The sequence below is a fragment of the Harpia harpyja genome, chromosome 4, assembly GCF_026419915.1.
Source record: "Harpia harpyja isolate bHarHar1 chromosome 4, bHarHar1 primary haplotype, whole genome shotgun sequence".
NCBI lineage: Eukaryota > Metazoa > Chordata > Aves > Accipitriformes > Accipitridae > Harpia > Harpia harpyja.
Genome location: NC_068943.1, coordinates 73,956,223 through 73,983,857, shown reverse-complemented (window position 1 = coordinate 73,983,857; position 27,635 = coordinate 73,956,223). Strand labels below are relative to the sequence as shown.

The 27,635-nt window shown below is 40.5% G+C and overlaps 1 protein-coding gene across 1 annotated transcript; it reads left to right on the top strand.

The window, feature by feature from the left end:
* Positions 1-173: 173 nt before the first annotated feature.
* Positions 174-25,682, top strand: RAB32 (RAB32, member RAS oncogene family). The gene is made up of 3 exons (XM_052784792.1): positions 174-615; positions 18,356-18,633; positions 21,070-25,682. The coding sequence occupies exons 1-3, from the start codon at positions 387-389 to the stop codon at positions 21,217-21,219; spliced, it is 657 nt and encodes a 218-aa protein (XP_052640752.1). The 5' UTR covers positions 174-386; the 3' UTR covers positions 21,220-25,682.
* Positions 25,683-27,635: the final 1,953 nt, after the last annotated feature.

The following is a 27,635-nucleotide window of genomic DNA, read 5'->3' as shown; positions in this document are numbered from 1 at the left end:
GCCCGGGGAGAGCGGGACCGGGGTGCCGGTGTCTCCCCTCCCCGCCTCGGAGACGGCCCATCCCGGGGCGGGCCCTTCCCCCTGTCCCTCCCCTCCGCCGTCCCAGGCTTTTATAAGCCCGCGGAGTTTCCGCGTCCTGTGACTGCAGTCAGGTGGTGTGGGGGTTGACCGTCCCTCCGTCCCGCTCAGCCTTCCCGCCCCCTCCCCTCCCGTCGTGGGCCGGCCCAGCGGGTGAGCCGGTTGGGGAAAAAGTTATAGGAAAGTTGTCGGCTGCAGAAAAGAGAAAAAAAAAAAAAAAGTTTTCTAGAGGCGGGAGAGCCGCGGCCCCGGCTGCCCGGCCTCCCCGCCGGGCCCCGCAGAGCTGCGCTCCCGCCGGAGGGTCGAGGATGGCCGGCGGGGAAGGAGCGGGCTCCGGCGTGGCGGAGTGCCGAGAGCATCTCTTTAAGGTGCTGGTGATCGGGGAGCTGGGAGTGGGTAAAACCAGTATTATCAAGAGGTACGTCCACCAGCTCTTTTCCCAGCACTACCGGGCCACCATCGGGGTGGATTTCGCGCTCAAAGTCATCAACTGGGACAGCAAGACCCTGGTGCGGCTGCAGCTCTGGGATATAGCAGGTAAGGGCTGGGGGGTGGGCGTCTCTCTGCAGGGTGAGAGGAGAGCCACGGGGAGGCAGAGGCCTGTGAACCCGTCTGTCTGGGGTCCCAGGGCCCGGCCTCTGCGGAGGAAGGTGTATTTTGATTGTGAAGTCTGGTGTCGTGTTTTTCTCCTTCCTCTTGTTACCTGCAACCCCTCTTGCCTGCATTTGAGGCGTAAGTAGAGGGGGGTTTCTGTGGGAGTGAAATTTTTGGCTTTATAGGCTGTGTGTGCTCCTGTTAGCTGATGTTATGGGCCTCTTGGCTTGGCCCAGGGTCTTACAGCAGTCCTCAAAAAGCTGCTTTGCTCTGCCTGCTGGCTCCTGGAGGGTTCTTGTTCATACTGCTCCTCCTGACCGGCTTGCTGGGGCACTTGTGACCTTGGTTATGACTGTTGCTTGAATTCATTCATGGTTATGGCTCTGTAACCCTTGTAGAGGAAATAAATGTCTTCTCCAAGTAGGTTATCTTTAGTAAGCACACTTTACAGGTTAAAGGTAACTCAAATAGCTAAAAATGTCCTCAAAGGAAGCATGCTCAAACTTTGCATGTTTGGAATCACCTACTTAATTGAAAAGTAACTTGTGTCCCTGCAACGTGGAGGGAGGGAATGGGACTTGTGTTTAGTTCTACATTCAAATCATGGGTTTGTGTATCAGAAAAGGTATTCTGAGCACACAGAAGCAGAAAAGCCCTGTTCACTTGTCCAAACTACATGTCATTCCTTTCCTATATAGAATTTAAAACTGTTCTTTAGCACCTCTGTTTTAAAGACCCCAACTGTATACCTACCACGGTTAACTTTGTTTATGCTGTGGTGTTGAATGCCACAGAACAAACTCTGTTTTGCTGTGGTCTTGTAAGAAGTCTGTCCCCTCAACTCCTTAATGATCTTGAGTTGGTATTGCATTTCTAGTTTTGTGTGCAGTCCAGGTATTAACCTGCAGCTCTCTTCATCCCTCTCCACCACGTTCAGAATATCTCCTCGGATACGAAAAAGTAGACTTTATTTCAAATGCTGGTGTTTAAGCTTATGCTACTGGAAGATACTAGGGTAACAGCTGGTAGTTACTGTTTCCATGATCTCTACGCTTTAGCGAGTGGAAGCTCTGAAAAGAGGAAGCGTAACATGTGGCTGCTGTAACCCTGTGACAGACCAGCTGTATATCAGCTTCTGGTCTTTCTAAAGGTTATCTTAAAACGCTTCAAATATGATTCCTCAAACTAAAAAGCCTGCTTCGTGCTGCCGTATGCTGAAACACACGATAGATCTTTCTGCTGCTGGCCTGTAGGGCAAACTAAGATATCTTCTAATTGCTGCTTTGGAGAGCAAGTAAAATCCTGGCAAGCTTTCTCTTCTGATGTGTCCCTTTTATGGATCAGTTTTAACTTTCTGTAAATCAATTAGCAGTATCAATACAAGCTGCTACAATGCTCTGGATATATTTCAGAAAGTCTGGGGTTCCAAAGATTGAAGCAGGGAGACTGTCAGGATCCTGGGGTTTGGCAGGCTGCCAGGCTTGTGTTTTAACTTCTCAGCCCTTGGTTTCTGGGACTGGGGTAGGCTGTGTGCTTTGCCAAAGCAATCTGTTTCAACAGACTAGGCAGAAATTTAGCTGTAACTTGTAACAAAGTTTGGACAGAACCTATTTATGCTATGGGAAGTCCTATCAATACACCCATGCGTTAATTTCAAGATCTAGAAGACAGTATCTTTCACTCTTGATTATTGCCTATAGTGTATCTTGGACACTGCTAGGTGAAGACTGACTTAAGAGCTGCTGATAAATCCCTGGAGGCTTGTGCTAATATTGCTGATAGATTGAAGAATCAAAATTTTTCCTGTCGCAGAAATATTTTTCCTATTTTATGATGTGGTGTACTTTTGTATGAAACTCCTGACTAGTCTTTCCCTAGCAACAATGAAAAAGGGAAATACAACTGTTCTGCAATTTGCACTCCAAACTCTTATGTCTAAGCTGGTAGCTTAGGCTATTCTGTTTCCAAGGGGCTGGGGGTCCTTCCTTAATCAAAAAACAAGACCAAGGAGAGAAGTAATCTTAGTGATTTTTTTTTTTTTTTTATTGGGCTGTGCTTAGTGAGTATGAGAGTAACAGTTCAGACTCCTACAGAGCTTGACATCTCAGTTAAGCGTTAATGATTAAAATAAAGGGGATTTTAGTATCCATAAGGGTTGTTTCATGGTCTTAAAACTGTTGAAGTCCTCAACCTGGGAATGTGTTCTGCAGCTGTCTACATCTATACTCATGAATGTTTCTAAATACCTGAGGATATTAACAGGCTTATATAGAAATTATTAGTTAAGAGAACCAGGTTGAAGATGGCTTCTATATAGTCATAACACATATTCCCTAAAGCGCTTTGTTGAAGTGTGTAACAAAATATCTGAGCATGTGATAGTCATTCCCTTTTAACTCGTGAGCCCAACTGTCTTCTGGCTTTCAACAGCTCATGTAGATAATTTTGTCTGCTGGTGTGTGCAGACAAACAGCTTTAGAACTCTTGAGTTCTAAATCTTATGGTAAGTAATGTTACATGTGACTTCCCTGGCAAGCAATATGGTGCTGGCATTCTGAATTGATTTTTATGCATTGAAAAAGGCTTCTGAATTAAAGTCTAACCCTTAAGCATAGGAAGGCATGTTATTTTTCACTAGATCAAAGCTTGTACTTAACAGTTCATCATAAAAAGCTTTCCTCAAAGAGCTGGGTGCTGCAATCTAAGGTTCTATACCTAAATCAATGATAAGAACTAACCATGCAGTTCAGTCATCAGCTAAAGATTATAATGCAGATACTGTGCTGGCTTCCGGTGTGATTGTAGCCAAAATGATGAATGTTGTGCTGTGTATTGCAATGCAGCAGGTTCCTGAGTGACTTCAGTTTCTTATGCTAACTGAGGGGGGTTTTTGTGATTAGAAAATTCTATCAAATAGAGCATGACAATGTTACACTGCCTATGCCTTTTTCTGGTGAAAATAGCCTTCTTGTTGTAAGGTACAAAGTAATGCAAATTCCTGCAGCAGAATCAGGGGGAAGGGGTGTGAAATAGTAAAGGGTGAAGAAGGGTACTGCTGTGCCTAGACTTGTGTATTCCAGAAATACTCAGGCATTCTAGTTTTTAGACACAGGTTGTAGCTTCTTGAATAATGGAGATGAAAAAGCTTGGGACTAAGACTGATCAGTTACTGTCAGATTACCTCGGTTGCAGCATGAAGTGTTCTGAAGGAAGCTGAACAGATTGCATACATGTTCCTACAGGAGCAAAACTTCTAAACCTTAGCTGCCCTTAGGCATTACTCTTGTTCTTTATCTTGACATGTGGAGTTATGATAAATATCTCTTCCTGGATAAATTCTGAAAGTGTTGGAACCAGGTTAACCCCCTTGATCAAAGGACATAAATAATTGGTGAAATAAATAGGAGATAGGAATGAGTCATTGTGGAAAAGAGATACAAAACAAAGGAATCTTAATCATAGGGAAGTGCTTTGAAAGTCTATTTCAATACACTGGAGATTCCTACTTGACAAGCATGCTGTTTTAGTGAGTGTACTGCACTGACCACAACGTAGTGTAGGAGGTGAATACAGCATATTGATGAAACTCAAATAGCATTGAAAGGACACTTGAAGGATTTTCTGTATCATAAAAACTTTTGATCTGATCTAGTAAGACCAGCAACTGAGTAGTGTTAGCTGCTGCTTTATGATCATATTGACTATCACTGTCACTTACACCAGCCTGTATGAAGATGCAACTTGCTGGAGGGCAGGGGTGGTAAAAGTCAAAGACAACCACTTGAGCTTGGCTTCTCCTGAAGAATGTCACTAATGACAACTAGTAGACAAATTTGTTTCTAAAGCTTTGACTGAGCAATTCTGCATTAACTTTTGTGTAGTAGCACCCTTCTTCCAGGACTTTATTAGAATTTATTTGGAAAAATGTTTATTAAAACTGAAGTAATGCTTTAACTGGAAGAGCATGGCTATGAAATTGGCCAAACAGAAGAGGAATGATTGTACTTCAGTATTCTAAACATGCTTTAAACAAGCTTTCATGAGTTGAATGGTAAGACTTGTAGAATGGAAATTTGTTACTAAACTCTTGTCTGTCTCCTTGAAAAGTTCTGGACTCTAACTTGTTAGAAGTATATACCAGTCCCCAAGAGGATGGAGAAATCAGATGAAGTATTTTGCTCAAATACTAAGTTGAGGAAGAGCTGGAATAACCCATCTTTTCTATGAAGGCAAACGAGTCTTAGGTATGTGAGTTGATTTTAAGCTTTTAACTTACTTAGGAAGTTAACTTGCTCTCATCTATAGGAAGCCATGAGAAATGGCAAAGTAAGCGCAGGAAACCATGTATGTGGGAGAAGGAGGAGGATATTATAAAACTTACTTCACAGCAGGGAAGAAAACTTAAACTGAAATGAGCACTTGCAAAGCGAGACAATGAAGGCAAAATGCAAGCCTTCTTGCTTAGATAAGCAGGAGTGATGCTGCACCTGATAAGATTTTCTGTCCCAGTGGAATAAGATCTATCTCCTCTGGAAAGGTGGAGTGCTCGGTAGCTATGCACTTTCTGTGGAACATAGCTGTGTACTGTTGTGTATTTTGGTGGCTGAGTTTCAAAGGCACTCAGGCTGTTCCAGTATGTGAGATATCATACTTCCGTGTGAAAAACCTTATAGTTTCAAGCAGCTGTATATTTCAGTTTTTCCTCAGTCTGTGTGTGTGCTACTGACAGAAGATTGCCAAGTTGCTTCTATGTACCAGGTCATTAACTTGTTTCTTGCATTGTGGACTGATTTTATTTTTTTTTTAAATAAGGTCTAAAGCAAGCCTTGAGCGATGTTAATACATCTCTGAAAGTCTATAGGGGGCAACCAGAAAATTTCCTCCATTTCTTATACATACATACATAGCTTGGCCATAGAGGTATGTACTTCAAATGCTTTTCAGACGAGTCCCTTCTAAGTATGAAGAACTTGGAGGTAGTAGTCTCTAAAGGTAGTCAAGATATTCTTGTAACAACTTGTCCTTACCCACAACACATTGTGAAGCTCAGTGTAGGGATTAAAATGGCAACTCCTGCAAAGAAACCATGAAAAAAATTGCTTAGCTGTGTGCCTAGTGCAAGTGAGCATAGGGTGGAGGCAAGACAATTCAGGCATAAGCTGACCTCAACTGTGTTTTTTTCCCTCACTGTTATAAAGATACTTAATGAGTGAAAAATGAGCACATTAATAACTGCATCAGAAATGGATGCAGAACTTGGACCTCAGAGATTTTTCAGAAACTGACAAGTTATCCGAGTTATTTCCTAGTGTCGTGGTTTAACCCCAGCCAGCAACTAAACACCACGCAGCTGCTCACTCACTACCCCCCACCCAGTGGGATGGGGGAGAAAATCGGGAAAAGAAGCAAAACCCATGGGTTGAGATAAGAACAGTTTAATAGAACAGAAAAGAAGAAACTAATAATGATAATAACACTAATAAAATGACAACAGTAATAATGAAAGGATTGGAATGTACAAATGATGCGCAGTGCAATTGCTCACCACCCGCTGACCGACACCCAGCCAGTCCCCGAGCGGCGATTCCCCGCCCCCACTTCCCTGTTCCTATACTAGATGGGACGTCCCATGGTATGGAATACCCCGTTGGCCAGTTTGGGTCAGGTGCCCTGGCTGTGTCCTGTGCCAACTTCTTGTGCCCCTCCAGCTTTCTCACTGGCTGGGCATGAGAAGCTGAAAAATCCTTGACTTTAGTCTAAACACTACTGAGCAACAACTGAAGACATCAGTGTTATCAACATTCTTCGCATACTGAACTCAAAACATAGCACTGTACCAGCTACTAGGAAGACAGTTAACTCTCTCCCAGCTGAAACCAGGACACCTAGTTTATATGGTGATGAAGGTTCCAGCACCAGCTGCCTTCATGTGGAGATGGGAGCACTGTTGTTTTGCTAACAGCTGAGGCAGGTCAGAAAACTCCCAGTCAGGGTTGGAGAATCTTTTATGTGATTAAGTCTCCAGACTGATGAAAAAGATTTGGAAGACCTGTGACCAATTTCTGAATGCTTCCTGCTCACACATTTAAGAATAAATCTTATGTGAGAAAAATTACTTAAGCATGATGTTGGCTGGAAACATGCAAGGCTAGCAGATAAAGTTTGAGGAGGGGAAAGTAGAAGGCGTGTTCATGTTGAAAGGTTTTGAACACTGTCTTAGAAGCAGTAGAGCCAAGAAACTTAACTGAAGGTGTACTGTATGTTTCCTTCTAGTAACCACCCGCCTGTGGGAAATCTTGTGTGGGTGTCCGTCCTTGTGACTCTTCTGCAATAGCTGAATTAGTTATGAGCTTTCAGTTGAGAATGACTTGCTGTGCTTGGAGCTCTACAGCTAAGTATCCAAATAAGTGCTCAATGTGTTAAACTTGTTTCTCTATGGTGTGTTTCCAGCCTTCAGATGTCTCTGAATACAAGCTCTGGATGTCAACATGCTTGCTTTCTTGGAGTTCTTCTGTTTAAGTACTTTTTTATGAAATGCTATCAAGCAAGGTATGGTTATTGGTCTTGCTGATGAAGCAATTTCCTTGTCTTACCTGTGGGGTACTGAATCAGTCATATTGGTGAAGGTTCTTGTGCTTAGTACTGTATTATGTAGCAACTCAAAGTACTGTATATGTTATCTTGAACTAAACTACTTAGGCTGTGTGCTGATGGAATTCCATAAGCATATGGGAAATGTTACTGTCTTGAAGTTGGTGTTGTAAGGCAGTTTAGTATGGTAATTTTGATTATGCAAGACAGGACTGTTCAGTTAATTTTCAGTTAAATGGTAGAGTTGAGACAGATGTTCTTTGAGTGTCTTGGAAATAGGCTTAGAATTTCTCCATAGGCTTTTCTAGGTGCCCTACAAGAATTGGGGTTAAAGATGTGATCTTAGAAGACCACCTGATCTACTACAGGCTTAAAAGAAAGTTTGCTGTATTGACCTTGCAGGTACTCTTAATTTCTGTCAACAATGGAAATGTACTTAGTGCTTGAGCTTCTAATCATTATGGAATAGATGGAGCTTCAGCCTTATTTTCAAATAGATATGGTTCATATCATATATAGCAGTTGCTCAGAAGCTTTATGCTTTCTACAAGATCACAATGAAAATGCTTCCCTAGCACTCTGTTACAGAGAATAAAGGATGGATGGATGGGTATCCATCAAATGGGCAGGGGGGAAGCTACCTTAAATGGAAATGGTACCTAAGTTCTTATGTGCAGTACAGCAGACAGGAGGAAAACCAGTATATATCACACATCATAACTAATTTTTGGGTCAGATTATAAAACAAACTAGAAATCATTAACTTACATTGATCATAAACTTTTTAGGGGCAAGTATTGGCTAAATTCTTGCCCTTCATGTAATACTGATTCAAGTAGTCAGAAATTAAGCTGGTTTTACAAGTCAAGTGCATTACCCTTCAGAGGTGAATGGGTGTAGACAATATTAAATATATAGTTTTCTCTTAATGTATAGAGTTTACATGAATGTAAATCAACATCTATCAACTTTCCTTGCATCAGTGTTGCAGCTCCAGGGTCTTGGTGTCTTCACCTTATTTATGTCTCCACTTTGCCTCTTACCAGTTTGGTTTTCTTCATATGCACACTAGGACAGGGTGTCATTGAAGTGTGTGTACACAAGTACAATTTGAGTTAGCAAGTGTTGGGACGGGGTTGTCCTCAACTGATTACCTGTCTTATGAAATGCAGGAAAGAAAATAATCTAAGCTACCTGGTTCCAAAAAAGGCTCCATGCTGTATAAAATAAGATTCTTCCCTTCAGTAATGGACAAGGCCACTGGGATTCAGTCTCACCGCTGGGAATACCTTCACCTGTGGGAAATACCTTCCTTGAGCTCTGGTGGTAACCATTGCCTTGCTTTTGCAGTCTGTTGTAAACTGTTCCCTCCAAATACTCACTTCAGAGGTTCTGAAGTGTGATATGCCGTGTCAGAAGGAAGTGATTTGCAGTAAGGGAATTTCTATTTATATTTTCCTATGCTTTCATAGGAAAACCTCTTGTGAAATTCTTCCAAGTGTTAAAGCTAGCATGACCACCAGTAAGCAGTGACTACAAAGCACAATGTGCTTCTCAAGCTACCTGCGGTAGCATGTTAGATGCTCGGAGTTCTCCTCTGGCTATGGAGACACAGAACAAAGGTAGATGGGTTGGTAAGATTATGCTTTGAAAAATGATGGGATTTCAGGTGTTTATAGAGCTTAACTCTGTCTAGAGAAAGCATAGCAAACTTTCAGAAGCACTGACTTCTAGATTAGCAGCAAATGAAACCCAATATTCCTTATTGTATGGATTTTAGCAGCTTTTCAAATAATAGATTAAAAAGCAGCCTCCTGAGTGTCACTGCAAACAGCTTATGGGAACTTGTTCTTTAAATAATCCCAAGCTAGGGTGCTAGGTAGAGAAAAGTGGCAGCTTTTTGGTACAAAATTCCAATCACGCACAATGTGTCATGACACATTGACCATTTTAGAGATTAACATTTTTTCAGTCTCGTGATAAAGATGTTCTTGAGACAAACTGACTTTAGACTTGTTCTCCTGTGTGCTGTGAAATGCTGTAGTACCACGCAGCATCACTCTTAAGTACACAGTACAGTTCTGGCTGCATGACAGCACACCAAAGGAGATGGATTAGAGGGTGTCAGGCATGAAATAGCTTAACTCTTGCAGATGACTTGTTTAGGTAAGTGTAGTTAAAGAAAGGTAGGAAGTACCAATTCATTGCACTAATTGGACTATGCCAACTTTTTCTGAATACCAACGCAAGGAGAGTTTTTCCATGTGTGCTGCATTTGACAGCTAGTTAGAAATCATTTAGCTTGGTTGAACTCTACTTTTCTGGGGATGGAAATCTAGTGCTTAGTCAGGGACTTCCTCTCTTGTTAATTTGCAGTTTACCAAAGATGCAAGCAAAACAAGTGAAACTTTCTTATACAAACATGACTGTCATACTTTTACACACGTTTGATGCGGGACGAAGCCAGTTGAACAGTAAGTGCAGGGTATTGCCTCTAAACTTCTTAAAGACAAGACAGTAAGCTGTTAAAGTCAGTTTGGACAATCTTAAATCATTAGATTAGCCCAAGGCTACAGGCAGCAGTGAAAAGTTTATCAGTCTTGCTGTGAAATTCCCTGTGAGAGCTGTGCAATTGTTTGAGGAAGGCTTTCTATCTTTGTGAAAGAGAATGGTGTGCTTTTTCCATCTCTTAGGATGATAGATGTCGTCAGCATTCCTGATGGAAATTCGGTGTTTAACTTCTGAGCACTTGCACCTCAGCGCTTTTGCTGTTTTACTGGTAGTGAACAGGACTGTCCTGCTTGAGAATAAAGTGTAATGACAGTGAACAGTGAATGGAAAGACTAGTCACTGATTTTGAAAATTCAGGTAGCTAACAAATTGTTAGGTTAGAAACTGGCTGTGTTGTGCAATGAAACTTTAGAGAAAACTACTTCCTACTAATTCAGAATGAAATAGTGACTTTAAGAACATGTGAAAACAGTGTTATGATCTAAATCAAACTACTGCTGCACTGGAATTCATATTCTTCAGTGACTTTTCAATGACTTCAGAGTCTCTCATACATACTCTATATATAGTATACTGTGGATGTCAGGTCTCTGACACTGTGTCATTCAGCGGAACTGCTTCAACTGCACCTTGCAACCTTCTAATGTAGACATAACCAGAGGACCAAATGTTATCTCTTACGGTAACGTGGGAGTCAGCTGAACAGACATTAACTGGCTGGTTACCTTTTCCCCTGAAGACCATTCTTCTGAAGGGTTTGGGACAATTCCTGTTGGAAAGAGGTTCATCCAGTGGTCAGTTAACTTTCCCACAGCACCTTTAGTAAGAAAGGACACTAGCAATTCACTAAAAAGCCTCTGAGGCTGCTTTTGTCTGTTAGAAACTGTAAGAGCTGCAGTCAGGGAAATTGTTTCTAGTACTGCCTAATACAGGAAGATATAATATTCTTGTAGTTCTTGCTTTTTAACCTCTTGGTGTTTGTCGCCAGAACCACAAATACCAAATATTACTTCCACAGTGGTGGAAAGTAAAAGTCAGGCTAGATGTGCCTTTAACACTTACAGGTTTCTAATATCTGCTGGAGCTGCTAGTATAGTTCAACACCTCTGTGGTTTAGACATGTGGCAACTTTGCACTAATAGCTTAAATGGGTAGGAGTGAGGAGTGGAGAGCCATCTAGTACTGACAGTCTCAGAGTCTGTCTGCTCTCAATCTACAGCTGCTACCCATGTGAAAGAGCAGGTAGACACACTTGAACGTGTCCTGTAATATTGATAGTGGTTTGGTTAACCTACTTCTTGCTGAATAACAGATTCATTCTAATTGGGTAAGACAGTTCTGGGACAAGCTGTGCTGGTTTGGGGGGAGGGGGGAATGCTGTCAACAGTGGTAGTTTGCCAGTAACATATTGATATATCTGGCTAAAAAGGAGCTTCAGTCAGCTCACACCTGACCCTGGTAGTGCTAAAATGTACATTAGATGTCTGGAGAACTGGGAGATGCATCCTCAGGGCAGTTCTGGATATTTGCTGTATTGTGCCAAACATCCAGCTGTAGGACCAACAGGCATACAAAGTGGAGTTTGGTCTTGCCTGTGGCTCTTAAAGGACTTAGCTGAGTTTTGAAAGCAACAGTGGTTCTAACTCAATGAGAGGATTGGGCTGCATGCCCAGCCATTTTGGATGATGCTTTAGCTTAAATCTACCACACGAATGACATAACTTTACTGAGAGTTGGAACTGTAAATAAGGACCTGCCACTTAGATGTTCCTTGATGTTGGTATGTGAAAGTCTGACCCTAGAAATTCAGGGAGTTGGAGAAAAATCGAGCAGGGAGGAGAGTGTTCATTAGGTTAAGCCTTCCCTTGGCAGAAGGAAGACTGGAAAAAAGGGGTTTCACTTACTGTTGAATTGTGGTTTGTTTTTTTTTTTTCCTGTCTAGGTTGAATAAAAGCTCAAATGTCTCATGGTCCTGGAAGTTGTCTGAAATGGCTAACTTGCGGAGTTTGGCCCTGAAGCCTAAATAGCGGCACTGTGCTTGCACACTGTGTGGCCAATAAGGTCAGAGCAGTTGATAGCAAGAACCTAAGAGCCGTGGTGTTGGCAGTCAAATTAGAGTTAGTCTGACTGTCACTAATGACCCTTCTTGAATTTTGGCATGACTAATTGACTATTAGTGGTCATGGTAGTAGTTGATCTGAGAACCCTGCTCACAATGGAAGGAGAATGTTCAAGTATTCCCAGACTAAAACTGATTTATTACAATCATTCACTATAGCTTAATAAGCATCCTGTGAGTTCACTGCAGTGCATAGTACCTGTTGACAGAAAAGCAGAATAACTGAAACACACTCGCAGGATGCTACTTCTATGCATTTTGAACTGACTTAATTTGATTCACTAGGTCTGTTAATAATTTTCTTCACTACTGCAGTATTGCTGGATAGCTTTTCTGGCTTAGTTTTGTAGATTAAACTTTTCCTGTGTGGTATATTACTTCTTTCTGTTGAACTTAAACTGCCTTTTAAACTAACTGAACTCTGAGTTTCAGCATTCTGAAGGACAGAGTTGGCAAGAGCTGCTTGGCTTTATTCATAAACTGAAGACTTTTTGCTGTTTATCAGACTCCTGACAACTCTGTATTATTGGGTCCAGGAAAAAACTTCAAAACTTCGTTGCAATGGTCTTCCACTTAGTAGAAAACAACTTTGGAATAAAACTTTTCGGCTAGTTGTGCGTTGACTTTTGGGTGACTGCAGTCTAGACTATACATCTATAGTTTAAGATTATTTGATGTGGAACTGCCAATTTATTAAAATTAAGTTTTGAGCTCTGGCCACCTATTAAACTGATTAGCCTGTCAAAGATTACTTGAACTAACATTACTTCAATGAAAGAAACTATTTGTTCCGTCATTCTTCCAGTTGTCAGGCTTTTAGAACCCTTGGTCATCTTTCTCTTCCTCATTAATGACACAATTTTGGGAGGATGCCAGAACCATTAGTCTCATCTGAAAGAGAAGAACTCTGAAGAACTTCATTCAGTTCTCCATTATTTCTGATGAGATGTTAAGGGTTTAAATGCAACCAACACAGATCTGGTTTCTGGGTTGTGTGGATTCAGGTAAGACTAAGCTTACATTTTTACAAGGTAGGGGAACTCGTGCTATACAGTTGGTATTGACAGAGGTAAACCAAAATTTGCCTTCACAGCAAAAAAGTATAGCTGGGGAATCTTCTTCTAGATGGGCCATTTTACTCTCCTTGAGTAAGTTCTTGTTCATATAAACTACATATTAAGGCTTCTAGGTATGACAAGTATTCTGGGAGAAGGAACCCTGACAAAATTAGTATCATGCATATCCAGCAGTCATTTGTACATTTAACTTGCTTTTCCTAGCCTCAATTCCCATCGCATAGGAGGAGTTAAGAGCAGAAATAATGGTAGGAGTGTAGGGTATCTCCTGCTAACTAAAAGCAAGAACTACCACAATGATAATTCACACTGCTGTGATAAACAGGACTGTTGTTTATTCCCAGGAAAAAACACTGGGAAAGATTCCTGCAGAAGCTCTTTAAAATGTACTTCAAGGCAAGGTTGGCACTGGCTGAATCTTACAATGATAACTTTATCTTTTGCAGTAAAGGACAAAGATAAAGCTTCTAATGTCAGCCCTGGCTGTAATATTTTTCATGTAGTTTTTAGCTTACAGTTTACCCCTCTCATAATGTAAACTGGGAAGCAAGAATAGCTCTAATCTCTGATACAGTTTTAAACTAAACTTAATTCCTGTGATGCTGCTGTAGGGAACTGTTATTAGTTCCTGATGCATGACATTATGCAAGTATTTCACTGAATGTTGTTGCAATTACTGGAAAATATGGTGACAATATGTGCTGAGTCATTTAGATGTGAAAACTTTGTGGTGAGAGAATGCAGAACTTCGCATTGCATGCAGCCACTTCCATACCCCCAAACAAAACCTCTGATCCCCATGACTGTACTGTAGCTTAGCTCCTCATCTACACCTGAATCCCTAAAACATGGAGAAAGTATAACTTTGTGGTACCATCACGTTTATGTCAAGGCACTAGACCTACCAGAATGATTAATCCTATGATGTCCTTTCCATACTGCTGTAGTAAGCAAGTAGATATCTTCCTGTCCTCTTCCTTCCATGGTTATACACACTGGAGATTTTAAGTCTAGTTTCATCTGATCACTTTTAGCCTTTTTCCCCTCTGGGGGTATGATCCACTTTCTGCACTGCTCAACACTGTTCTCGCACATGGTGAAATGAGTACAGCAAAAATTCTGCTGGACATAGTAAAGGGAATGATAAATCCCTGGCTGAACTAAGCATGGCACAAATTGAGTAATTTTGTTTTAATAACATAAAGAATGATGTTCAGACTCCAGACTTTGGAGGAGTAGTGTGTTCTACAGTTTGCTTTTTCTGTATGAGTTGTTTTGCAAGCAGAAAAGCACTTGTAAAAGCTTTGCCTGAAAGTCCTGTTAAATTTTCAAAATGCTGTCTAGAATGTTCTGCATCCCCTACAAGAAGCTCAGCATGTGCATTGTCAGTAATAACAGGATTAAAAAGCAAATCTACTCACTTTACACTGAATTCTCTTCCTGCCTCATGCCATACACCTTTTACCACAACAAAACTCTTATGTCTTACGCGAGCCCTGTGTTATTGCTTCTGTCTTCTTTCTATGGAATAAAAAGAATATATCCATCCTCATTAGGCCTCCAGGCAGGATGGAAGAGCAGTTGTAAACTAGTATGCAGGTCAGGTTTATTGTTAGTGGATGTGAATTCTAGAGGTGAAAGCAGCTCTGTAATAAACTGTTTTGGAGTTTGGGCTACTTTAGAAAAGGGCAACACTTGTACTGGAATGTATTTGGCCTATTAAAAGGCATTGATCTCTAATACTGCAGTGGTGTTGAGCTTGTGTTTGGAGCTTGTGAGCTCCAAATCCTCCTTATGCAAAGGTTAAATCTAAAAAGTAAAAGCTTTTATGCTGATATGCAGATCAGTTGTCTACTTTCACCCAAACTTAAATTACAGAAGAATATGTATTAATGTTTTTCCAAATCTAAAACTTATACTAGTAGAGAAAAATTTCAACTTCTATCAATAAAGCCAGCTAGAAATAATACTTAAAGGATTGTTCTGGACAGCTGAAGCCCATGTTTTCTAAATGACTGCTATAGAGTACAAGGTAAAGTACAGTTCAGTGCAGGTTACATTCCTACCAGAACTGCTGTCTTCTCACACAATGAGAAAAGCTACTGTACAAAGCTAACCTTGGCTTCTGCATTATTCCAGAGCTCCTGAATCTGCCACTTAGCACAGCCCCACTTGCAGTGGCCTTTCTCCTGGTCAGGACCCCATGAGGGGATTCAGCTAGTCTGCTTCTCCGCTGCAAGACTGTTAGTGCCTTTCTGGTATAACTCATCTGGCAAGAGGCTGAGTGGTGTTAATGCTTCACATAGGCTGGGGGATACTGGGGCACGAGAAGTCGCTAGTGTCAAGGAATGAACTGCCAGGCAATCTTGGTTGATTACCAGTCAATGCAGCTCTCCAGCTCATTGTATATAAAGGCATTGGGCCAGGTGGGTGGGGAAGACTGGCTATGGTAAAATAATGGGAATTCTTTTGGAAATGGAATTGATAAACTTATCTGAGTGATGATCAGACTTTCTGGCCAAGGCTAGTCCCCTTGTTATTTCTTTAAGAAAAACCATTTGGTGGTGTTTAGGACTCTTCAAGTTTGATTATGATATATAGTTTGGAACTTTGTTTCTTTTCTTTGGAAGCTATATATGATGCTGTACTAATTCAATCTTTCATACACCTTAAATGCACTGTGTTGTGCGGATTTCAGCAAGGGTTGTTGCTCTAGGAGGCTAATGTGGCCTGCTTGCTAACTGTTCTTTATCTTTAAAGCTTTTTTTGGATGGCAGGGCAGTAGACAGGAAGGGATTCAGTCAATGGCGATGTCCTTCACTGTAGTAACTGATCACAGCCATGTTTACTTACAGCATGCACAGCTATCTGAGAAATGGTAACTGCCTGATAACCTTTTCTGCAATTCCCAAATAACTTAGTTTTCATACATAGTGATTATGCTGTCTTTGCTCCTTGCTGGTAACAGTCTAGCAACCCTTTCTGCAATTAATCAATGCAACTTAATTTTCTTCTGTAAACATCCACCAAGTTTTTGGAAAAACTTACAGCCTTAATTAAAAAAAGACTGAAATTCCCACAGATCTCCAGCAACTGAATAGGGAGGAATAATGGGACTGTTCCCCTTGCCACTTCAGATTCATGTACGGTCTCATATAAATACCAGCAAGTGGAGTTCATTTCTAGACCATTTTGGGGCCAAACTGAAGAAATCTTTCTGTAAAAGACTGAGATTGGTGCAGAGCACTGTAGACCTTGAGATTACACTGTTTGTTTTGTGGGCCCGTCCTATGGTGTGAAGGGATATACTGCCTGAATCGGACACAAGACTCAGTGCTTTAGCACAGTTGGAGGTGTTCCTATGTCACAGGCATCAATGGTGAGACTGATGGCTAAAGAAATGGGGAAGCTGAGAAGGAGCTCCTCATAGCTTGTGTGGTGCCATAGGCAGCGACTGGCTCAATGTAACTAAATTTGACCCTGTGCAGCTCCCTTTAAAAAACAAAATCCCCACAATCTAAAGGTGAAGCTTCTTTAGATGTGACATAATTGGTCTGCAGAATTAGTAAAAGCCTTCTGGCCAAATTCTTTCCTAATGGTATTTGATTCATGAAAACAGTGGCCACGTGGTAGAACAATTTGTAAAGGCTATACCAAAAACAGCTTTTGGGTATAAGAATCCAGCCTGGAAAGGCCTAGGGGGACAATGTGAATCTCTTGTATACAAAAGTTCTGTGTACACTGTTTAGGACACTTGTATCAGCGATGTGTCTCTTCCAGTGACGTAGTCACCGAGATGTAGGCTTGGCGCCTGGCTTGTTGGCCTTAGAATCCATGGCATAAATGCTGCTTTCAAAACTTGAGCTTTGAATATGGAGGGAAGAGCTTTCCTCTTGCATGCTCCTTGTTCTCACACAGGGGATAATGAGCTGGTAGTGAAGAAATTCATGCGTAACTTCCACTCCTCAGAATATGCTGGTTAGTGATGCTGTTTTATGCAACATCATAGTTTAATGTTGAACAGCCAGAAGTAGCTTTGTAGAGCTTTATAGTTTTCTGGAACTTCACTGTAGCTGCTGCTGCTTTTAGGCAATTCTAACAACTCCTTAGTCAACCTTTTTTGATAGGGATGTTTATAGGGAATGAGCTAATTGGTACACTGAAGTACTGACATTAAAATGAGGCAAGTGAGCTAGAAAAACATGCTGTTGAACAGGATCCCTTGCCAAGTTCCTTCACCTAATGAATTTCTGGCTCTTTCTGAGAAGATGGCAATACTCAGTTCTTGTAACTGTTTGGCCTTGCTAATCAAAGGTGGACTTGAATGTTTATAAACAGAGGACAACTATGTTTCCAATTAAAATTCTTACTTTCTCTATCTATTCTAAACCAGCATATGCACTAAATGCTAAAAGCTGAAGTAATGATACACTGTAAAATTAAATTATAAAGTACGGGGACTACTTTCCCAATGAAGACTTCTGAACAAAGCAGAAAGCTATTGTAGCAGCCTGAACTTCCCAAGCAATGTGCTACCACTTGACACTGCTATGCGTACTCAAGTACCAACACAGCATGGTAGTCTGACCTTCCAAACAGAAGAATAACTGAACTGGCACTGTAATTCTACATTTCAAGTATACTGACTACTGTACTTAAGAAAAGGCTTTTCTAGTTTACTATACTTGCTGACCATTGGTTTTCATCTGGATTTTTGTTGTGAGTAATTGTACTTTAACTATTCTGATAATCTTTCAAATACTGGGATTGCTGTAGAACTCCTAGTTGGAAATTATTCCAGAGAAGGTCTTAAACTTAAAAGATGAAGTCAAAGATAACAGGCTTAGCTAGAACTGTTAAACTAGCTCCTTTTGAGCTTGTCCCCAAGGAAAAAATCTATAATATAGGTGACTTGTTCAGAAGATGCTTTGAAGGCTGTTAGCCTTGGAGCTTGTAGAAACCCTTGTTGCTTACCCTTCAGAAAAATACTCTGAGTTTTCTTAAGTCTTTAGCTGAAGTAACTAGATTTATATCTAAATCTTGCAGAAGTTTTTTGATGAAAGAATGATTTGTGTATAGCTGTGCTGGTAGTGGTTTTAGGCGTTACTTCTCAAAGAACACTACTCAACAAATAAGTTTAAAAAAAACAAATTCAAAGTGGTAGTTGAGATTGCAAACTGCTTTTAGCATCTGACTTGTTTTGTATAATATCCATAAAGGCTATTACAATGAGCTTACATAGGATAGAAGAGGCAATGTTGTATGAACTAGGTGACTAGACCTGAATGCCAAACTCGTATGTACTACCTTGGTACAGAAATCCATCTACATTGACTACAGTTCATGCTTAAATATAAATATTCTCCATCGCTGTCTTTTCTTTCAGGCCAGGAGCGCTTTGGAAATATGACCAGAGTATACTACAAAGAGGCAGTTGGTGCTTTTGTGGTCTTTGATGTCACAAGAGGCTCCACTTTTGAGGCTGTTTCAAAATGGAAGCATGATTTGGACAGTAAAGTACTACTTCCCAATGGCAGCCCCATCCCTGCTGTTCTTCTTGCAAACAAGTGTGACCAGAAGAAAGATGGCAGCCAGAATCCCTCTCAAATGGACCAGTTCTGCAGAGAAGGTGGCTTTGTTGGATGGTTTGAAACATCTGCCAAGGTGAGCATAAAGAAACATGTTTTAACTCTTCTAAGTATTGGCAGAAATATGGATGAATATAGCCATGTGGGGAATAAAATTATCCAGTATAAGAAGTGACAGTAAAGCCTCCAATGTTCAGCAAAAGTTGGAAGTGATGTGCAGGCTAGCTCACTCCTGAGGAAGACCTGCGGCATATTTGGTTTAGATTAGAACTGCATCTTAAATTCAGAGACCCTTAAAACTAACTGGAAACCTCAATTAACTGAGTTTAAGTTGTTTTTCATCTTGCATGCATCAGGATCAGAGTAATTCTTTAGATGTTAATACTACTAAATGCTGATCAAACTATTCAAAAGATTCAAGTAATCTTTAGGTGCAGGTTTTTAAATTGCAGCTTCTGTCTTCATTGTTATGTGTAGGAAGTGGTAAGACTTTACAAGTGAACAAGCTATTTGCTCACTTGTTATTACCTACCCAGATGGTAACATCGTCACTAAAGCACTTTTCTATTTTATCAGGCAGTTTCAAGACTGAACTGGAGAAAACCAAATTGTTATGTATAGTAACTTAAGCTTAGACAGACAGCTGCTTTATTCAAACAGCTCTGAGTAACTTCATATATTGTACACTTTTAGTGTAGAGGCTTGGTCAATGCACAGATAAGCTTGCAGTAGCTTAGTTGGCAGTGAAATCCAACAGTTCCTTAAAACTCAATTGATCCTTAAAATGAAAGGTTCCTCTAGATAAAGACAGTGTGGCTGACAGACCAGGTTACGGTCTGGCTAATAACTCCTTTATATGGTAAGCTAAACCTCAAGGTCCCTCTTTTCCCTTGGCTTGCTGACTTCCTTTAACTGCTGCTGATGAACTGGCACAAAATGATGCTTAGACAACTCTTTTAAAGAAAAAAGTCTAAGACAAATATAAGAAATAAAGTAGCAAGCCTCTTTCTGATCACTTTAAAATAAGAAGGGTACACAGTGACAGGAATTGGTTAAATTAGCTAATAATTCATTTTCATTTGAATAAATAATTCCCAAACCCACTCATCTGTTCCTAAAAACTCATGTTTTAAGGCTCTTTATACTCAAAAAGTATACCAAGATTCTCCTTCGCGTTGTGTCTTCCCTGAAGCTTCACCTGCCCATAACACTGCTATGTATAAACTTCAACATGGGTTAAAAATAAATGCATGTAACATTGGAACAAAACCTAACATGGGAGGGTAGTGACAGCTTGCATTTTAGGTGGCATTAAGACATGACAATGTAAAACAAGGTTCTTGGTCTCTTGGCAGAGAAAAGTCCAGACAATATTAGTCCTAGTTCAGTTATGAATTGACTTGCTTAGGACTCTGAAGAGGTGTAGTTTAAATAGCTTAGCAAAAATTCAGGACAGCTTTCTTGTTTCTTAAGCATACCAAATCAGTCTATGGTTTTAAGTCCTGCCTACTTAAATATCCTGATAATCTGCTTTTGCCTTTCTGCTGGAACTGATACTTGAATCTTCAGTCTAGTAATCAGTAATATAGGTCCCACTCCCTGTGGGTTAGGGAGAACATTAAAGGCAAAAGAACTGCAGAGAGTATAAATATTCATAGAAATATCTTATGAACATCCTCACATTAAACTGAGGAGAATCCTCCTCCGCTCTGGGCAGGCAAAAGTGCCTATTTGCAAACTGCCAAAAGCAGTTTGTGGCTGACAACCACAAGCTTGTAAAGTGCAGTAGTGATGTTCTCATGATCTAACCTTGCTCTTGTAGAGTTTAGGTCTACAATTATGAAGACAGAAGAGTGTACTGGGGTGGTACTTCCTTTGGAACCAAAGATGAGCAATTCCAAATGTGGCAGCCCTATGGTGAGCTATGAGGTGGACCAGCCAGGTCAAAGCTGTGGCCAAAGGCCCCTTTGCACTGGCCAGCTTGGTCCATCAGTAACTGAGATACCTAGAGACGTATTTCATCAGGGTATCCTGCATGCACACCTTCTTTAGAGTGTATGTGAATGTACTTTTCAAACCATGCACAAGAAACTGTAGAGTGGCTAGATGAGGCACCCTGATTTAGCTGGGGGTTTGAGGCTGTTAGAAAAGGTTCTTTTACATAAATAAGTGCATCCAAACTGCAGCAGAAGAAGAAAAAGGCCCCAAAAGGTAGAAGACTACTATGAACAGTGCAGTTGCCTATTATCTTTCCTGATGCAGAAGAGACACCGACTGCCTATGAGATTAGACTTGAAGTATCCTGTTTGTAATATGGGTGAATAACTTTGTCTCAAAACTTTCTGGTAACTTTTTTTGAAAAAGCAAGTGTATGAGCAATGACCTGATGCATCTAAGCTGTTTGTGTCATGCTGATGAGACTGTAGAAGAGTTTTTGTATTTGGCCAGCTTCTAATGGGAATGTGGGACTGTTTCCAAAAATAACTGGCTTCTTTGCTTTCAACATTTTTAGGACAACATCAACATAGATGAAGCTGCTCGATTCTTGGTGGAAAACATCCTTGCCAACTACAAAACCTTTCCTAATGAAGAGAATGATGTGGGGAAACCAAAACTGGACCTAGACCCATTGAAAGCAGAGAGTAAATCACAGTGCTGCTAATGCTACCACTGTTCAGTAAATGTGATGGGATGAGCAGCAAGACTGTTCCTTAAATCAAACTGCTGCTATGGTGCTGCATTGTGACAATCCGTATGGGGTGTCTGGTATTATCTGAATAGGTGATTCTTGTGGGTGTTTACATATTCTTGTTTAGCATGAAACTGAGTATCTTGTGGGTTATCCTTCCACTTGCTTGAGTGGCTGCATCTAAGTCTGATTAGTGTTGTCTTGAGAACATAAGGTAGTGTTTACACTCCTAAAAAGGAACAAAGACAACATTCAGTGTCTAGTTTGCTTCTAGGACATATGCTGCATTCCAAATAGGACTCACTCATCATGGTTTTAGCTGAACAGACACTTGCACCTTTAAAGTAAACTTTTCCTTTGTCACCAGTACTGTCCCACTTTAGCCTTCTCACCTACACACTTGTCCCTATTTATTATCCCCCACCATGAGGATCTGTCTCATTGCTAGTTCTCCTGGATCGAGACATCCCAGAAATCTTGAAGGGGCCAATGACAGATGGAAGGTATCTTTCTTAGTGTGCTCACTAGGACTGAATGAAGTAGATGGCTTTTACCACTGAGTAAGAACAAGATGGGTAAATGATTGTACTTAACAGGGGAAAGGCATGGTTATAGAAATACTAACAAAAATGCATCCCTAGCCATTTAAGGCAGAATATTTTCAGCTAATACTTTACATATGAAACACATTAATGAATACAGTTGTACTGCTGGCACATAGCTATGGTAACCTCACCCATATGCACATCCACAAATAAACATCCAGTAACTTTTTCATGCACTAACACTGAAAACTTTACCAAGAGTTCAAAAAGTAAATATCTTACTGTCCTGTGATAATGAACTTCCTTCTTTTTCCTTCTGTCTTGAGATGGTTGTGAATACCATGAGGAAGGAGAGAGGTCTTGAAGGAAATAGCTTAACTGGTTCTTGCTAGCCTATCAAAAAAACCCCAAAACCCAAGCTCTAGCTTTTTCAGTTTTAGAACAGTGCTGCACTCTTCTGACTTGGAACTGGTGAACTGGCTTACCAGTTTGTAACTCTATATACTGAGATGCTTATGTTTCCTTGTTATACATATTTTTGGCAGCAAGTGAAGATCAAAAGGATTAGAGAGATTTCACCATTCTTGAGTATGTTCTGGAACTCTGGGTCTGCTTGGCTGAAAGGCTTTGAAGCTCCTCTTTATTTTAAGGGTTTCTTCTGTCCTGGTACCTCATTGCTACTGACTTCAGAAGTCTTATCTTGCTTGGTCTGATGGTGCTGATGTTTGCTTAAACATCAGCATGAAGTATGTGCCAGATTGGATATACTTTAATCTGTATTGAGATTTCCTAGGCTGTCTTTTTTTCTAAAGAGTAACATACTTTTTAAGAGACAAATAAATATATTTGGGCATCTTATGTATGTTGTTGGTGTATGCTTTTGAGAACATGAATCTTCACATCATGTCCCAGTCTATACACAAATGCTTTCATTGACATTTGAAAACAACTTTATCTCCTAGTAGCTGCTATGTTAAAGGCTTATTTTAAATTACTACAGTAAGGCTTAGCATAAGCTAAAACTGGACTTAACTAGCTTAGGATCATAAGATAATTCAGATGAAAGGGTTCTTAGGAAGTCTTCTAAGCCAACATCCTTCTCCAAGTAAGGTCATACTGGGGTGCTTAGGCTTTCGTGTGGTCTGGTCTTAAACCTTCAACAATGGAGACTGTATGGCCCTGGGAAAGTTGTTTCAATGCCTGACTGTCCCCTGAGAGTTTAACTAGTCTGAACATTTCTAAATTCAACTTATGTCTATGGTCTCTTATCCTCCTACCATGCAACACTGTGTGAAGAATGTGTCCATTAGGCTTGTGCAGATTTATTGGACACTCAAAGCTTGATTGCTACTTTAAATTTTTTTGAAAGCCTATAGCCCTTCAGAAAGGAAGTTGCACCCCATCCATGTTCCTTGCATGCTGGCTTGTTTGAGTTGTTAACCTTTGTAGTTAACCTGGAACTACCATAATCTTCCTATTCAGTCACTTGAACAACTCCATTTAGACTGTTAACTCACTTTCAATAAGCTGTTTAATCTCCAGTGTACTGTCTTTTTCTAAACTTTAATTATAGCTGCACAAATCCAGTAACTAGCCAGTGGAACACATGCATAGCCTCTTTATTTCATGCTTCTTGACTAGATCAAAACATGATAAATCTTGATGACCAGTCAAACAAGATGCAATGTCATGTTCACTTGGCTTCAACTGTAAGTTTACTGAGCCTATGCAATATAACGTGAAGTTTGTCCCTAATGGGCAAAAAAAAAAAAAAAAGGCCAATTCTTGAGTCTGTCTAGTATGGCATAGAAGGTTGGTCCACATTCAAATGCTAGTTCCTTAAATACCTACTTTACTGGGGAAACTGCCAGTGCAAGTGAAGTAGACTTTTTTTCCCCCCCCCCCCCCAAAACAGTGCTTGTGCTTTTTCTTGTTTTTAGTGTTCAGATTCAACAGCAGAATAAAAACCAAACTCTGAAGCTTTGGGACTCTACCTGAATGCATGAATCTCATCTGAGTCCTGCCAGTGACAATGTAATCCTATGCAGATTTGTTTCAAGAATGTCTAAATTGCTGTTTGAAGAGCTATTGCTGCTATGTTTAAGCACTTTCCTTGTTCTGTATGTAGCTTGTGTTCTTCTAAAGCTCTACACAAATGTAGAATGGCCATGACTCAAACTGTGGTGCAGTATACTAGTTTTGGTACAGGTTGTCACTGACCGGAGAAGCTGAGGCAGGGTGAGGTTCAGGAATTCTCAGCTACAAAAATAAAAACCTAAGGGTTTCAAGTGACTGTGCAGATTGTATTTTTCCTAAGTCTAGTATAATAACCAATTTGACTTCTATCTGTATGATGGAGGTTTTTTTTTTTTCCTTCCACCTTCCTGGGGAAAAAAATTTGAGCTTTAATACATGGCTAGTCTTTCATGCTACAAACTGCATTTGCACTCCTGTTCCTTGGAGGGAGCATTACTATGTTTGAGACTGGTGGGGTGCATCAGGAAATCTGATCCAGCTAGAAGGTGAAAACTATAAAAAAAGTCTGGCATTTTAGTCTGAGGAAAGGAATGGGAGCATCTCCCTTGTAGAGAATGAGACTGTAGTTTGTGGAGAAGTGTTTAGGTCAATTAAACTAGTCATGAAGCCCTGTCCTAATTAACCTAAGAACTTTGATTTGGAAAGATATGTGGAAGTTTAGACAAACCCAATTTAACTTCAGGCTAATAAGTGAGCAAAAAGTGTCAAATGTAATTTGTTTTACATGTACAGGATATATAGTAAAGTGGTAATTCATCTCAATCAGATGAGCAGAGGCTCCATACTATTTTACTTCATTACCCCTTGCAGTCTGAAATATGTCAGTCTTAAATGAGCAAGTACCTGACTTCTTAGTCCCTATATTTAAGGGACAGTTTTGAGAAGAAAAACTTGAGTAAAAATCTGAATCGGTGCCTCGGTAAAATGTCTTTCCTGGCATGTTTCCATCAACTGATTTTGTAAAGGTTGGAGACAGCATATAGTCTTCCTGGATTGTAGTTGTGTAGTATGTCTGTGCAGCTAATGCAAAGTCAGCCTCTATTAATTTTAAAAGTTTAATGAGGCATTACAATTGCTCAGAAAACCAGAAAGGAGTTACAGCAATTAGTGATCTTTCAGTATGGGATTTTCTAGGTGTATCTTAACTACAGTAGTAGAAAAATATAAGCTATCCCAAGCTCCAGAGTTTTGTTTGTTTAAACTTTGTGTCAGACCTATTACGTTGTAGTAGCATTCAGTCTCCTTAAATTGAACAAATCCTTGTTAATCTGTAGTGATTAATTGTTGAGGAATAGTTTGAGTCATTCTTACAGACTCATTTCCTGAGTAACCATTTGATAGATGGTGATATGAGGAAATAGTTATAAAAGAAATATGTGCAGTAAAACTATGGTATTGAATGGTAAAACATTTTGCTCTTAAAAAAACTGTTGCTCCCTTATCTTTCTAGTCTTTTGCTAGTGACCTTGGTTCCAAAACGGAGAACTGGCTACCTCTTTCTCCCTTTACAGAATACCTTGTTTGGTACAGAAACACAGTTCTCTGTGTGTGTATGCCTTCTTCCTTCATATAATGAATTGCTAAAGAATTTAAGAAATGGGGATAGCAGTATACTTTTAGGAAAAGAAAATATATTAACAAAATGCCAGTGAGGTAAATAACGATTCTGAATTGAAATACATCATTCACTTGGCAGTACGCAAAAGGTCACTTCAGAGTTCTTTGTCCTGCAACAGTATAATATTGAAAATAAGGAATATACTAGATTCAGATCTGACTATGCAGTAAAGATTATTTGAAAGAAATTGTGCCTGTATTGTACATGACCATCATAAAGCTCTGCTTATAAGCTCACTTCTCTGTTTCAATTTGTGTCTAAACAGGGGAAAAAAAAAGGTACTTGGTGCATTTTTAAACCCATGATTATGGATGTTTTTATCACCACCTGAAATAGTGTTCATTCAGGGAAAATTTCTAGCTTAGACATCCTATGTGGCTTACGTACTCTTATGAATAAATTCTAATAGATGGTTATTTTATTATTTCAGTCTATGTACATACAAAATCCTTCCTGCCCCAAGTACCTTAAGAAAAACTCCCTTTTTTAGGTAGAGATGGTGTTTTGGATAGCTTTGGCTTGGGAAGTGTACAAGTAGCAGGCCAGCATCTCAGTATTGGTTCCTTCATCCTTTTGCAAAGATAATAAGAGATAAGTATACTGATCTTGCATCTTTTTATCACTGCGTAAATCATAATTTGGCCTGAACTCTAAATGAAATTAAAATACACAGGATTCCTGGCCTTATAACTCTAAATGAAAATAAAATATGCAGGATTTCTTGCTGCCCTTAACTTGTTACTGGGAGTAAAAGGTAGCTGCTACATGTCATGTGGCATTTTAACATCAAGGGATTTTATCTATCTTTTACAGGTTCTAGGAAATGAAACAAAGTGTTCAGCCTTTTGATGAAACATATAGGCTTCTGTTTTGCCTCATCATTTTTTTTAGAGCTTAGGAACTTTTAACCTGTTTATTATCATGACCCCTCTGAAAGCTTAAGTTATGCTAATAATTATTGGTCCTACTGGAAAGCACATGGCTCCCTAAAGGTTAAAGACAGCAAGGGCATTCTGGTAATTCCATTTTTAAATGCCTCTGCCCTTTACTGGTATGCATCAAAGTAGTATGTAGTATCCAGCCAGAATAATGGACTTTCAACCTCTCGCATTCAGATGGGTATGTTTTTTGACTTTTGTATTTCAAAAGTTTCCTGTAGACTGTGGTATTGAAGTAGTATAGTACTTGGGCTGCATTATCGATTTCCATTGTTCATATTATGTCCAAGCATCTTTGGTTATAATGAGTTAATTTTAATTGACAGTGCTGTCTTAGCATTGATGTAGCAAAACACCTGCCCCACTGAGATACGTTGAGTTTTAACTTTAAATTATTATGCCTCAAACATGATTTTATACTCAGTCAGTGTCTATTCAGTACAGTACAGCACAGCATTGAAATAGTTGTATTTTGCACAAAGATTACTTCTAGTCTCCTTTGCCTGGACAGCATCTGGCTAGTTGAAGTGCTAATGCTTCTGTGGATATATGTACATGCTGTGTTGGATTTACTTGGCAAGGTTTTGGTAGTTGGGGGCTACAGGGGTGGCTTCTGTGAGAAGCTGCTAGAAGCTTCCCCTGTGTCCGACAGAGCGAATGGCAGCCGGCTCCAAGACAGACCCACCACTGGCCAAAACTGAGCCCATCAGTGATGGTGGTAGTGCCTCTGGGATAAGAGATTTAAGAAGGGAAAAAAAAGTTGCTGGGGCACAGAAACTGCAGCCAGAAAGCAGCGTGAGAACATGTGAGAGAAACAACTCTGCAGACACCCAGGTTGGTGAAGAAGGAGGGGAGGAGGTGCTCCAGGTGCTGGAGCAGAAATTCCCCTGGAGCCCGTGGGGAAGACCATGGTGAGGCAGGCTGTCCCATGGAGGTCCACGGTGGAGCAGATATCCACCTGCAGCCCGTGGAGGACCCCACACCAGCGCAAGGGGATGCCCGAAGGAGGCTGTGACCCCACGGGAAGCCTGTGCTGGAGCAGGCTCCTGGCAGGACCTGCAGACCCACAGAGAGAGGAGCCCACGCTGGAGCAGGTTTTCTGGCAGGACTTGTGACCCCACAGGGGACCCAAGCTGGAGCAGTGTGCTCCTGAAGGACTGCACGCTGTGGAAGGGACCCATACTGGAGCAGTTCGTGAAGAACCGCAGCCCGTGGGAAGGACCCATGTTGGAGAAGTTGGCGGAGGACTGT